This window comes from Notolepis coatsorum (assembly GCF_963971535.1).
Source record: "Notolepis coatsorum genome assembly, chromosome: 19".
Taxonomy (NCBI): domain Eukaryota; kingdom Metazoa; phylum Chordata; class Actinopteri; order Aulopiformes; family Paralepididae; genus Notolepis; species Notolepis coatsorum.
The window spans coordinates 1,981,839-1,997,650 of record NC_140183.1 but is presented as its reverse complement, the minus strand read 5'-3'; the positions used below and the strand labels follow the sequence as shown (position 1 = coordinate 1,997,650).

The 15,812-nt window shown below is 43.4% G+C and overlaps 1 protein-coding gene across 1 annotated transcript in view; it reads right to left on the bottom strand.

Moving 5' to 3' along the window:
• The window catches only part of eif3ea (eukaryotic translation initiation factor 3, subunit E, a), a gene marked incomplete at its 3' end in the record, with an annotated part of 112,629 nt that overhangs the window by 49,423 nt on the left and 47,394 nt on the right, over positions 1–15,812 (bottom strand). The window contains 2 exon segments of the mRNA XM_084335915.1: positions 4,555–4,679; positions 5,107–5,232. Coding sequence (XP_084192041.1) covers positions 4,555–4,679; positions 5,107–5,232 — 251 coding nt within the window.

Below are 15,812 nucleotides of genomic sequence, written 5' to 3'. Positions count from 1 at the left end.
TAAATATAAATAAATAAAATAAATATACTAAACTTTTTTTCAGAAGTTATATTCTAATATTGTTCTATTATAGTCAGAAAACATTATTATCTATGGGTTACACATTTAGTATATTATGATTGAACAACCTCATTTTCATCTTAAAAATGAGGGCCATGCTGTGTCTCGGGGGCCATAAAATCTAATTACAATGGGATGATATGGTTATGAATGCATATAATGTTAGTTAGTATGTTAGGGGGGGGGGGTTAGATGCTTCGTTAGATGCTTCATGTAGTATGGGTGATATATTGATCAGAGCAGTTTGTATCGAAAATGATAAACAAAAACTCAGTCTCCTTGTACCGTTGGGGGATGAGAGTGGAGCAAACAGATCCCAGTTATGTGGTGGGGATCTAGGCGATCCATTTCCGGTTTGTATATTACTAATACACGCCCAAATCATGTAGATTATTGAGTTATGGCAAAGATCCATATCCACGGTGTGTGTATTGAGTCCCGCGACGATAAACGAGTGGCCGGACGGAATTAGGGGACGGACCGAGCTGCAACGGGCATTTCCGGTTTGGCAACTCGCCGATCAGCCACCAGGTGGCAGTATTGAAGCGTTGCAGAGTTGTGCTGAGTCCCGCAGCATCTGACAAGGCTCCGTGAGTGAAATATGAATACCATGGCGAAAATATGAAATTATGATCAGAATCACGCCGTTATTGGCAGAATTCACATGAACTTGAAACCCGTTGTACGACGTTTTTGGCGGGGAAAGGGTTAATAACCTACTCAATGTCACCGAGCGGCACTGCAGATTTACCCCACTCTTGGAATTCTGAAAAGTGCATTACCGGCCAGATCCTCGTGGGGGCGCTGTCTCAATAATGCAGTGTTCCCTGTGGCAGAACGGTGATTTTTTTTTTTTTTTTTTACTTTGAATGGAGTTTACTGTTAGCTGGAATCTATACATGTAGCCTGTAGCTTGGAATACCTTTTGAGACGCCGAATTCACTATGCAGTAAAGGAATATATCATCAGCCAATGGACATATCGATCTACCAGATGGTGACCGATAACTGGGAAATCCTTTTGGGGATCCAACCGGCCCACGGTAAGATCTTTTGAGAGTGTGGGTGGTGGGGGTAGGAGAGGGTGGGGGTGGAAGGGTAGGAGAGGGTGGGGGTGGAGGGGTAGGGGTGAAGGGGTAGGAGAGGGTGGGGGTGGAGGGGTAGGAGAGGGTGGGGGTGGAGGGGTAGGGGTGAAGGGGTAGGAGAGGGTGGGGGTGGAAGGGTAGGAGAGGGTGGGGGTGGAGGGGTAGGGGTGAAGGGGTAGGAGAGGGTGGGGGTGGAGGGGTAGGAGAGGGTGGGGGTGAAGGGGTAGGAGAGGGTGGGGGTGGAGGGGTAGGGGTGAAGGGGTAGGATAGGGTGGGGGTGGAGGGGTAGGATAGGGTGGGGGTGGAGGGGTAGGATAGGGTGGGGGTGGAGGGGTAGGAGAGGGTGGGGGTGGAGGGGTAGGAGAGGGTGGGGGTGAAGGGGTAGGAGAGGGTGGGGGTGGAGGGGTAGGGGTGAAGGGGTAGGATAGGGTGGGGGTGGAGGGGTAGGATAGGGTGGGGGTGGAGGGGTAGGATAGGGTGGGGGTGGATGGGTAGGATAGGGTGGGGGTGGAGGGGTAGGATAGGGTGGGGGTGGATGGGTAGGATAGGGTGGGGGTGGAGGGGTAGGATAGGGTGGGGGTGGAGGGGTAGGATAGGGTGGGGGTGGAGGGGTAGGATAGGGTGGGGGTGGAGGGGTAGGAGAGGGTGGGGGTGGAGGGGTAGGAGAGGGTGGGGTGGATGACGGAGGGATGGAGAGACGGAGAGAACAGGGCAGAGGGACATATTCCTCATTTCATGGCCCATCAGGAGAAGAAGACGACGATGAAATTCTACCGATACAGACGAGCCAGTGAGTGCTTGGACTGCATGACCACAGTATCATTCGTCCGGCACGGCCTCTCGTTAGTTAGCACACAAACACAACTGTTGGGCAGCAGCTGCTGACTGCAGAGGTAGCCCAACCAACCTCTGGTCACTGACTGCGGCCAAAGGAAGTGATGGTCATGAGAGATAGGAGGCCAAGTCAAGCCTCACTGGAGGAAACATGAGGGTTTTCTCCACTGTGAAACTGCAAAGCACAAAAAACAACCTCAAGTTTGTCCACACAGATGGCCAGGGTGAGCTTTTTGGGAGTAATTATTGGGCAGCCGTTCCTTAATCATCCACCATCAAATAAAAAGAAACGGACAGAAATTCATAGAAACCAGGCGTCTCTGCGCGCTGTGTTGTGGCAGGTCGTCCTGTCGGCGCAACACAATCATCTGTTCAATTACACAAACCTACAATCACAACTGGGGGGGGGGGGGGGGGGGTTAAAACATAAAAATAGGTGGTGTGTAAATTTAACAGTGAATATAGTTTCCGATCTGCGATACACATGGCCTCCCTCCTCGGCTTGAAGAGTAAACAGACCACACAAAAACACAGGGACTGAAACCACTTTAAAAATACCAGCAGGGTTCATAAAGAAGACCACCCCCCCTCAAAAAGGCTATTAAGAGAAAATGGCTTTCTCAACACTCAAGTTAGCCTTGTAAAAATGTGTCAAACTTTCTTCCAGATCGCACAGGATCTGGGCCGCTCTGCCAGCTGAGCCGCTCTGTGCCCATTTGGGTCAACCTTCCTAGTCCAACAACCCAGAGAGCCAGGGTTCAGCCGAGGTGCAGCTCCCCTGCTCTGGCTTTCCTTACGAGACATTTAGCCTCCATTTTCTTCTGATGCAATGGGTCATATTGGTAAACACTAGATTAAAAGAGGTCCTTTTGCAAGCTTGCACGTTGCCAACACACTTTTACGGATTTTAATCAACTAATCGATTAGTCCAAAAAGTCCTATGACTATTAAGGCAACAGTATACTAGCTGTGGAAGCTACATTTGGCATCAATAAAAACAAAGTGCCGCATTGGCTTCGGCCAACGCAGTAAACACTGGCTTGTTAGCTGAACTAGTCAGATTCTCCGTTCACCGCAGTAAACACTGGCTTGTTAGCTGAACTAGTCAGATTCTCCGTTCACCGCAGTAAACACTGGCTTGTTAGCTGAACTAGTCAGATTCTCTGTTCACCGCAGTAAACACTGGCTTGTTAGCTGAACTAGTCAGATTCTCTGTTCACCGCAGTAAACACTGGCTTGTTAGCTGAACTAGTCAGATTCTCCGTTCACCGCAGTAAACACTGGCTTGTTAGCTGAACTAGTCAGATTCTCTGTTCACCGCAGTAAACACTGGCTTGTTAGCTGAACTAGTCAGATTATCTGTTCACCGCAGTAAACACTGGCTTGTTAGCTGAACTAGTCTGATTCTCTGTTCACCGCAGTAAACACTGGCTTGTTAGCTGAACTAGTCAGATTCTCTGTTCACCGCAGTAAACACTGGCTTGTTAGCTGAACTAGTCAGATTATCTGTTCACCGCAGTAAACACTGGCTTGTTAGCTGAACTAGTCAGATTATCTGTTCACCGCAGTAAACACTGGCTTGTTAGCTGAACTAGTCAGATTATCTGTTCACCGCAGTAAACACTGGCTTGTTAGCTGAACTAGTCAGATTCTCCGTTCACCGCAGTAAACACTGGCTTGTTAGCTGAACTAGTCAGATTCTCTGTTCACCGCAGTAAACACTGGCTTGTTAGCTGAACTAGTCAGATTATCTGTTCACCGCAGTAAACACTGGCTTGTTAGCTGAACTAGTCAGATTCTCCGTTCACCGCAGTAAACACTGGCTTGTTAGCTGAACTAGTCAGATTCTCTGTTCACCGCAGTAAACACTGGCTTGTTAGCTGAACTAGTCAGATTATCTGTTCACCGCAGTAAACACTGGCTTGTTAGCTGAACTAGTCAGATTCTCTGTTCACCGCAGTAAACACTGGCTTCCCACTGGCTGCCATTGTGTGATCAAACTGTGGTTCTATTTCAAAATTTGCCTTGGTATTCAGGCCATTTTAGACGTCCACGTAGATTCTTTATCCGATACGGTTGTGGGGGTTGGAGCATATAGTTCCACTTGCTAATCTCCATATGAGAGCAAGGTAAAAGCGGAAATGCATGGCTTGAGGCAAGTGGGCCAATCACAGCGCTCGCCTACACCAGGACCAGCGACGCCTCCGACGGCGACAACAATTAATAAAATGTAAGACTTCTTCACCATATATTTTCCGCCTTTCCCCCCTCCTTCCTCTAAATAACCACCATGTTAAAATGTCCTCTTCTTTAACCTCACTTTGCTTGGTCTTTCCCCTCGCTGCTGGACAGGCAGCCCCTGAGAACCTGCATGTTTGCTGCGCAGGGCCTCGGAGTATTTCAACGACCCGTTATGGTGTCGTGTGCGTCTCTTTACCATTTAAATAAATTAAATACAATGAAATTGAGAATTTCTTCGAGAACTGCCCTACCCCAAGGGTTACAAATATCAAGAGTTTTCCCGGTGAAAGGCTGGATTTTTTGTATATTCTAATTATTTCCATCCTAATACTTACTGAGGTTGATAGAGGAAGAGCTCGATGATGTTGTCTCTGCCTTTAGGGTGGTTGAAGAAGACGAAGAGGGACCAGTGGATGAGCCAGGTCCTCTGCTGCAGAGCCTGGAGGGGGGAGCTCACAGACTGGAGGGAGGGAGGGAGGGAGAGAACAACCGAGGGAGGGAGGGAGGGAGGGAGAGAACAACCGAGGGAGGGAGGGAGGGAGGGAGGGAGGGAGGGAGGGAGGGAGAGGGGGAGGGAGACAGAGAGAATTAGGCTAAAATATTGATATTTGCCTGAAATACTGATTTAGTGTCTGTTCTGAGATAGCAACATGGAAACTGTCATGTTCATCCATAATACACAAAAAAAACTCACAAATGATCCATCTTTCCTAAACAACCATCGATCAAAACCCCACGCAGCCACTCAAATATACTGTAGATGACTGCGGGGGAGGGAAATTAATCCATCCCAGCCGCGCTTCGCTGAAAAGTGAAGCGCTCAATATGGACGGTCTATGTAAGAGAATCTAAATGCAGTGTCGGATTCTGAGCGCCGGGGCGTTTACGTTGTTATCGATAGTCTCCCTCAGGCGGGTGAGGTCCTCCATGGCAGCGTCCCAATTCTGCATCAGGATCTCGGAGGCCAGCTTGCCCCACAAGGAGCTCAGGGCATTTCTGTCTGCAGCGGGCACCTGGGGGAGAAACGACAGGACATGCTTAGTGAGGTCGGTGTTAAAAAATAATAATAATTTAAACAGAGGGTCGGTCGGTCGGTCGGGTCACCCCCCCCCCCCCCCCACACACGCACGCTTAATCAAATTAATCAGTTACATTCAGGGTTTGACACTAGTACATGTTCAAATTATATTGAACTTTTATGTAATCAGAATCTTCTATTATCACTCCCCACCCCCCGCCCACAATCCATTGCATATGGCCCTCTGGGCAGGCATGCAAAATAGAGAAAAAGAGAAAGTACTTCACAATTAGGAATGCTTTGTTTAATGACATCATTGTGTTGACTCACTTCTTTCTTAATTTTGAAGGGGAATATGACATGAGCTTCCTCCATCGACACAAATCAAAACAAAACTCCAACGTGACAGGGAGTGTGGTCATGAGGGTTAATTATGTCTGCGTCTCCCAATCGCTGGATGGCGTCAACTGGCTCAGGAAAGCCCAAGGCTTTATCTGTGGCTTGCTTAGGCTACAGCTGCCACTACAGAAATTGTCAACTTATTTCCACAAAATACTTGTGATGATTTCCCTCAGTAGTATCATTGTTTCCCCGTGTGAACGATGCACGTCTGGTGTCAGCTTTCTGCAGAACGTGATTTATAGCCCTAAATGCATTATATTGATGATTGTATACAGTTTGATAGCGATCGGCGCGAGATAAAAAATTTCAAATGGACGTGCTTCTAGAAGTTACTACTTATCATCTGATGTTGACCGGATGGGGGGGGGGTCGTTTATAATTCAGTGGCCAACGTTAGATGATTCATCTAGTGTGGGTGATATGATCATTAGAGCAGTTTGTATGGAACACGTTAAAAAAAACGCTGAAACTCACCGTAGCTTCCTCGTAGCGTTGGGCGATGAGCGTGGAGCAAAAATATTCCTATTATGGGATGTTGAAATATGCGATCCATCTCCAGGTTGTATAATAGTATATACGTCCAAATCATGTTGTTTATCGATTATCGAGTTATTGGTAACGGATTGCTATCCATTGTGTCTAGCTCGAGTCCCGGGACTATTAGCGAGTGATCGGACCGAATTGGAATGAGCACCAGCTTCCGTTTCCGGTTTGGGCGATCCGCCGATCGGCCACCAGATGGCACTCTTGAACCGTTGGAGAGTTGAGAGGGGATCAACAGTAGATCTCAAGTCTCCGCGGGAGAAATATGATTGCGATCACAGATTTTTGAAATATTGATCTCAATGACGTGTTACAGCGTCATTGGCAGAATTAGCATGGCGGGGAATGACGAGTTTAGGCGTCATTGGCGGGGAAAGTGTTAATTCGAAGCTTCGAGATAAAAAAAAATAAATATATATATATATATATATATCTTTATATAAAAAAAATTATGTTGTGGGACTTGTACAGCACTTTGTTCAACTTTGCCAGTGCTGTAAAGTTTAAACCTTTTTAAATCTTAGACAAACAAAACACATGAAATATTGTAAGCAGTCATTTGATTTGCTTTATAAAAGCAGCACAATGAACACAAATCTGTCAGTGCCGAGTCCGACCTCATCTTAAATAACAAACAGCATTGCTTGTTGTAGTTAACAAAGAGAGGCAGAGTTGATTTTGCACCATTTTTTTTTTATATATAATATATATATATTTTTAAATAATAACATTTTATTTTCATATTCGAATCCCATGCCCATCGAACGAAGCTTCGAAGTATTTAAGAAGCCCCAATATTTACGTATTGTATACATAATATATTTACATTTCGTATCGGCAAAAATCCAAAATAAAACGGTGAAAAATGGCGCAATGGTGCGCTCACCACTAGACCAAGCCACTTAACCATACTATTAACACTTTAACTGCCAGAAGACGAGTTTAGGCGTCCTTCCCCGCCATGCTCAAGTTGCCGAAGACGCAGTAACTCGTCTTTGATATCAATATTTCAAAAATCTGTGATCGGATTCATATTTCCCATCCGCTGGCCTGAGACCCACCAAAAAGCCCCACTGAACCCTCTAGCGGTTCAAGAGCGCCATCTGGTGGCCGATCGGCGCAATCGCCAAACAGGAAGTTACTTGGACGATGTGCTGTTTACCCATATTACTTCCGGGCACTCGGTATATGTCCCGGCACTCTAGCTCGTCACAATACATAGCGATCCGTTGCCAATAACTCGATAAACAACATGATTTGGACGTATATACCATTATACAACCTGGAAATGGACCGGGTATTCCAACATCCCATAATAGGAAAATGTATACTCCACGCTCATCGCCCAACGGCGCGAGGAAGATACGGTAAGATTCAGCGTTATTTTTCAATGTCTTCTATACTAACTGATCTGATGAACATTTGACCCACATTAGATGAATGGTATAACGCTGCCCACGGAATTATAAACGACCCCCCGCCCATCTGGTCAACATCAGATGATGTGTAGTAACTTCCAGAAGTACGTCCAGTTGGATTTTTTATATCGCGCCGATTGCTATCAAACTGTATTTGATCATCAATATAATGCATTTGGGGCTATAAGTCACGTTCTGGAGAAAGCTGCAGAAAGAGATGAAAACATACTTATACTTTAGATCATATTTTAGTATGAATATGTGAATGAAAAAGTTTAACGTTCATACACCCTGAACAATACATATAGGACATTGAATGGGCCCTAATAATGGCAATTTAGCAATAGAATTTAAAAAGTTATAGCCCTGCAAAGAAGGGGAACTTATCCATAGACAAATAGAGCTGGCAACCTATGGTATAACATGAATTTAGCCTTAGGCAATCAAAGTGTTAACCTAAACTAACCATAACTTTCCATCTCAACATTAAAACAAACCATCCTCATAGTATCGCTGTGTTCGTATCAGGGTGGGTGGCTTCATACCAAGTCTTCTCTAATAATATCTGAATACTGAACCATCTATTCACACTGAACCATCTATACATACTGAACCATCTATTCATACTGAACCCTCTATGCATACTAGGGCTGCACGATTTTGGGAAATAATCTAATTGCGATTTTTCTGACAGATATTGCGATTGTGATTAAATTTGCGATTATAATAATTATTTTCTTTAAGCAGCCCCACAGAGGTTTATTTTAAAATGCGGCTTGCATCTGGCCTACACGGTGGGTCTGTTCGGGACACCGAGCCTGAAAATTTCTTTTTACCTGGGAATCGATACCGGTACCCAACGGTACCTTTTTTTCTGTACTTTACTCTCCCTCTCTGAAGTATAAACGTCACAACACACAATCTCAAACCCCTTACCTCCCTCTCCCAAACCGATCTTGTATCTCAATGGGACTTCCTGGTCAAATAAATTAAAAAATAAAAGTGTTTTTTTTTGTTTTGATAATTGCATCATTCCAAATCGCAATTTCGATTTAAAATCGATTAATCGTTCAGCCCTAATGCATACTGAACCCTCTTCATACTGACCCCTCTATTCACACTGAACCCTCTTCATACTGACCCCTCTATTCATACTGACCCCTCTATTCACACTGAACCCTCTTCATACTGACCCCTCTATTCACACTGAACCCTCTTCATACTGAACCCTCTATTCACACTGAACCCTCTTCATACTGACCCCTCTATTCATACTGAACCCTCTTCACACTGAACCCTCTTCACACTGAACACTATTCATACTGAACCCTCTTCATACTGAACCCTCTATTCACACTGACCCCTCTATTCATACTGACCCCTCTATTCATACTGACCCCTCTATTCATACTGACCCCTCTATTCACACTGACCCCTCTATTCACACTGACCCCTCTATTCACACTGAACACTCTTCATACTGAACCCTCTTCATACTGAACCCTCTATTCATACTGACCCCTCTATTCATACTGACCCCTCTATTCATACTGACCCCTCTATTCACACTGAACCCTCTATTCACACTGAACCCTCTTCATACTGAACCCTCTTCATACTGACCCCTCTATTCATACTGACCCCTCTATTCATACTGACCCCTCTATTCACACTGAACCCTCTATTCACACTGAACCCTCTTCATACTGACCCCTCTATTCATACTGAACCCTCTTCATACTGACCCCTCTATTCACACTGAACCCTCTTCATACTGACTCCTCTATTCATACTGACCCCTCTATTCACACTAAACCCTCTATTCACACTGAACCCTCCATTCACACTGAACACTCCATTCACACTGAACACTCCATTCACACTGAACACTCTTCACACTGAACACTCTTCATACTGAACACTCCATTCATACTGACCCCTCTATTCATACCGACTCCTCTATTCACACTAAACCCTCTATTCACACTGAACACTCCATTTTTTATTTTATTTATCCTTTATTTATCCAGGAATGTCCCATTGAGATACAAGATCTCTTCTTCCAGGGAGTCCTGACCAACACAGCACACAACAAGTTTCAACATAAAACAGGGCATTAAACAAAAAACATACAATTCAAATATAAATACAGAGGGTCATTTGTGCAGTGGCAAGGAGCATAATCACATCAACAATAGCATCAGGTAAAACAGTTACATGTTTCATAAAGGGCTAATCGTAGCATACCTTTAAAAGCATTCACAGTAGGAAGTGCCTGTAGACAAAGTTTCACTTGCAGCGTATTCCATAAAAAGGGAGCATAGTGGGAGAATGCAGCTTTACCAAGCTCTGACTGCATCAAAGGAACATTTAACAGCATCCCATTTGCTGCTCGTCTGGTATTAAAAAAGCAAGTATAAAAGGACAGAAGTCTGGAGATATATAAGGGCAGCTTACCTAGCAATGACTTAAGGATAAAAATCAACATGTGTGATTGTCTTCTTTGGTACAGAGAGGACCATCCTAATGACTGATACAAAGTGCAGTGGTGGGTGCGAGAGCCTGCACCTGTTACAAAACGTATGGCAGTATGGTACGCAGAATCCAGCTTTTTAAGCAGGGAGGAAGGAGCATGCATATAGATTACATCGCCATAGTCTAATACAGGCAGAAAGGAACTCTGCACAATTCTCTTCCTGGCTTCAGACGGGAAACATTTCTTTAACCGGAAGAAAAAGCCCAGTTTAGGTCTAAGTTTTCTCAGTAGGTTCCCATTCACACTGAACACTCCATTCACACTGAACACTCCATTCACACTGAACACTCCATTCACACTGAACACTCTTCACACTGAACACTCCATTCATACTGAACACTCCATTCATACAGACCAACAGTATCGTCACTAATAACATCAGGATTCTGGGACAGTGTAACGAGCCTGTTGCCACCGTCTGCTTGGCTTCAGTGGTGCTGCAGTGTGGTGCAGTCACTTTCTCTTATTTATACTGGATAAATCAATTAAAGTATATCATCCTAGGGGAACGGGGCTCGACAGAAAAGGAGAAATGGATCATGAAAGGCTGTTTAGCTTCTTATAAAACCTAATTTGCTGCACTTGAGATACTACGACCACTGCATTGCAGATGGCCATGCTGTGCGATCCTTCCAGATGACTAGAGTTAAGAGTAAAATACATATCTGAAGCATGCGTGTGCTCTCGGTGCAATGTGCAAGTGCTACAAAAACACTTGGATGGTGTCCTTATTTACTAAAGCTGAAAGTCTTAAAAATGTGCAGGGCTAAGAATGACCACAACACTATAAGTAGGGGTAGGGGAAGGAGTGACATAATATCATTGATGACTTTCTTCCACAGCCACATCCGTGCTAGAGAGTTTTTCTTTGTGTTTTTAGTTTTTTCTTTATCTCTTTATCTAAAATAATTGTGCACAATGCAGATGGGTCTGATTGATATTGTTGTTTTTTGTTTTTCTTTCCCAGCAACATCTATGCTATGTGTTTGTATGTATATTTTGCAGATGTGTTTGTCAACAACCTCTGTGTGGGGGGGATGGGGTGGGAATGAGGGAGGGGAAGGGGAAATGAGGGGGGGAAAAAGAAAAAATATGGAAAATGTACAATACCTATAACTGTAAATGTTCAATATGTTTTTCCTGCAATAAAAAAAAATTGCAGGGCTATACAAGGTCTCAAAGATGTGGTAAGTGATATTTGTCTGTTAAAATAAGTGTTAAATAGCTCTACATGACGACGGCCATCACTTATATATAGAGTGTTTGGTCAGCAACATGGGTCTCCCAGTCCCTCCACTCTGCAGTAAACACAAAATACATTTCCTGGTATCCTGTTCTCACTTTATCCAATCAGGAGAGAGAACCCTAGATATTTTCACGTATTTCAAGAAATCTTACCAGGCCAGTTTTGCTTACTGGCAGATTATTAGACTTGTTTCAAGCACACATATGCTTAAAACTAGTTTTTATTTAGTATTTTTTGATGAAGTGAGAACAGGATACCAGAAAATGGATCAGTATCAGTTAGGGGTGCACGATATCGATTTTTTTGACCCCGATATCGATAACTTTCTGCTCCTCAAGGTCGATACCGATAACCGATATATATATATTATAATTTTTTTTTATGTATATTCCTGTAGTTTTGACCTAACCAGATTTATCATGGCATGAGCGTTACTACTATGAACAAAACAAAGCCAAGAGAACAGTTTTGACTCTTCAAATAAAGTGACTATATTTATTTTTCCAAATAAATATAATTTGAGTCAATCACAAAATTCACAATCCGTCAATGTCATTAACAATGTGTTTCCCTGAACAATGAGTGAACTAAAAACCAACAGGTATTGTGCTTTGTCAGCAGATAAAACAGTTGACGCTATAGGAGAGGAGACTGTTGTGGTCTTGGTCCATGAAACAACTATTACTTGGCATTTATAGGACAGCACGCCTCAAAAAGAATTAAATAAACCAAACAAATCATCTCTGTCAACGTCTTTAATTTTGCAAACGCCTCGTCAACAGGTACAAGCCGCGCCGGCTCCTTTGCAGCAGCTTTGGATTCGCAGCAGCTTAGCCTTTAGCTGCTCGGCGCCGTCGTCTGATTTTAACACACCATCGTAGCGGTGGTGATGTTTCAGGTGACTTGTTAGGTTGGATGTGTTATAGCTTGTTGCCCCTTTCCCTCCTCGTGGAACTTCTGTTTGCATTTGTTACAAATAGCAAGCAAACCGTTTCTCTGAAACTTTGAAAACGTCCCACACTACCGACGACGCCATGTTTGTTTACCATCTGTGCTGCTTCTGAAACTACGTCACAGCCAGGCATGAGAAAGGGAGCGCTGGATTTGTGAAAAACTCCCTCTTCCTAAACCACACGCTATCAGTCGTACCACAGTACTGGCAAAACGGGAGGAGCCTATAGTAAAAACAAACACCCTTCATCCCAATCCACCCACACCGGATTTCTTTTAACCAAAAAATTTATTATATATTATCGGAGCTATCAATAATGTTATCGGGTTTATCGGGATGACGTCATAATTGCTGATATCGCCCCGATAATTATCGTGCATCCCTAGTATCAGTGATGGCTGTCAGAATGTAGAGCTATTATTATAACACGTAGACCACTTATTATAACACATAGACCACTTATTTTAACAACTAAATACCACCTTCGGGCTGGCCGATAAAACGATAACGATAAATATCGCGATAAATTATTTCCTCGAAATAAACATGAAACGTGGTCGCAAAGTTTCGATATATCGATTTTCCAAGTTTGGCTCCGCTCAGCCTCGGCTCAACACACTCACCAACAACAACCAACGTTACGTGATGACGTGCTTACGCACCACAGCTCCAGATGCGCTACTGTTTTGGTTTAGGACTCAAGGCTGGCTATGGCTAATTAGCTTGCACAGCGCTATTTCACAGGTTACCTGCCGAGTTGGTGTGTGTTTTGAATTCTGAGGGTAACTGTTATAGTAGTGTGGGGTATACGGTGGACGTTGTTGCAATGAATTGGGCGGAACAGAGTATTTTAGTGTCATATTTATTACATTGTCTCATGAGATACACCGCTTGTCGGCTAACTGCTAATGTGCGCGGACTGATGACGACATCAACTCGACTCGAGACATTCGCTTAGAAACAACAGGCTGGCTAGGATAACTAGCTTGCACGGCGATGTTTTATATATTTACGTGCCGAGTATGTGTGTGGCGTGAATTCTGAGGCCACGTTTATAGTAGTGTGGGGTATACAGTGGACGTCGTTTCAATATATTGTGGCGGAAGAGAGTATTTTAGTGTCATATTTATTACATTGTCACGAGATAGTCCGCTTGTCGGCTAACTGCTAACGTGCGCGGACTGATGACGACATCAACTCGACTCGAGACATTCGCAGCAGCATAAGAAGTTAATTAAACTTGACAGACATTATATCGACGATAATTATCTAATTATATGAAAATAATTTTATAATTTTATCGCGATAACGTTTTTGGTCATATGGCCCAGCCCTATACCACCTGCAGCACCTTCCCTCTGCAATTGTTTTGTAGCAGTGGTGGTAGGGGGTAATTTTTGGAGTTTGTTCAACATCCATCTCTGTTGCTCTTAGCTTTGGTTCTAGAGTAGGTTGAAGCATTAAAACTCTTTATATTTGGATACTTGATTATGTTTTAAAGCACTACTTCTAAGCAAGCAGTGGGCTTATGATTATTTTAGCCTGGTATCAGTCTAATATCTGTTAACAGTATCCGATAGCCTCTTTTAGCTTGGTACCAGCCTATTATAATACACTTTATTTGTATAGCACCTTCATCATACAAGAATCGCAGCCCAAAGTGCTTCACAGCAGTAAAATAGAGACAGGCATTAAATGAACATAAAATTGGCTAAATAAAAGCAATGCATAAAGTGCAGACATAAAAACAATAAAATAGCTCTCATTTACAGTAATCACAGTGTGGATGGAATGAGTTTAAGTGGCAGAGTGCACTAAAAGGCTAAGGTGAAGAGGTACATTTTTTGCTTACTTTTGAAAATATTTAGTGAGCTAGCCTCCCTGATGTCCATAGTAGGTACTGGGTGTTCCATAGCTTTGGTGCGTAATCATTAGCAAAGGCTACATCCCCGATTTTCTTTTGGCTGTTTATCAATAAACCAGTAGTAGATGATCGTAATGTTCTAGAGGGCACATAGTTGACAAGAGAATTGGCAATGTAGCTTGGTCCTGTTCCATTTAGTGCTTTGTATATAATGAGGATATATCTAAGGAGGATATATGGGATAGCTTATTTTAGCCTGGTATCAGTCCAATACCTGATAACAGTATATTATACCTTCGTTTAGCCTGTTATCAGCCTACTATCTGGTAACAGTATCAGATAACCTTCGTTTAGGCTTTTATCCGATATCCGATATCAGTATCTGATACTGTATAGATAGACAATAGATCATTAGATAGATAGACTAGATACTTATTAATCCCCTTGGGGAAATTCAGGGTATCTCGCAGCTCACACAGTATACAGACATTGACCGTTCTCATTCAGTTATTACACGTTATGTCTGCATCATGAATAAAAAATAAGCACATGATAAAATTCAATTAAATCATATCCATCAATGTTAATAGGAGCGTGATTAGATAAAAGCAGGTGTATAAAACAGTGTGTAAAAACGGGTGTGTGGGTCAGAGGTCAGGTCCCCCGCACTATATTATGCTGTTGTACCGTTATTGTTATATTGTAGAAATGTGTGCATTGAAATGTCTGTAAAGTCTCGACGACATTGAAAATGAGGGTGACCTCAATATTGTATTTGAGAATAAATAAAGGTTGACGTTAGCCTGTTATCAGCCCAATACAGTAGATCAGTGGTTCCCAAACCTCTCCTGGAGGCAGCCCAGCCGTTCCATGTATTTGTTCAATTCCACCACCAGCACACCTGATTCAACTTAACAAGCCCTTTATTAGTTGAATCAGGTGCCGGTGGTGGAATTTAACAAATACATGGACCGGCTGGGCTGGGGTGGCTCGAGGAGAGGATTGGGAACCACTGCAGTAGATGTATCTGTTAAGAGTATCCACTACTTGTATTTTCCACATTTCAGGACAAGGTCCATTTGTCTATTTTCAATTACATTCAATTAGATTATTTAACCCAACTCTAGCCGGGTCAAGCTGCCCCCTTGGTCACCGACACTTATCAACAAGCTGCGAGGCTCAGATGTTACTGAGACACGGTCATACGATCAAAGGTCAGCGTGTCTGTGACACTGCCATACCACACCGCTTCAAGGGTCAGATAACCTCCAATCAAGAAGGAGTGGTTGTAGAGAGGGCAGCTAGGCTGTGTTCAGATCAGGGTCGAACAACACAGTGAATTCATATTGATGCAGCAATATAAAAGAATGCAATATCTTTATCGCAAAGGTTGCAATATGGACATTTAGAATATTTATAAATATATTAAGTTATTTGCAAATACCTATAAATGCCATCCTTAACACATTGGGCGCCCGAGGTGGCTGTGGGCGTATGGCCGTGTGTGCCAGGCGGCGCTGTAATGAAATGGGGGTACATGCCGGTGTTTGCAGTGCTGAAACTATATTAAATATTATAGCTATGGATCTAATAATATAGTCGATTGTCATTGAG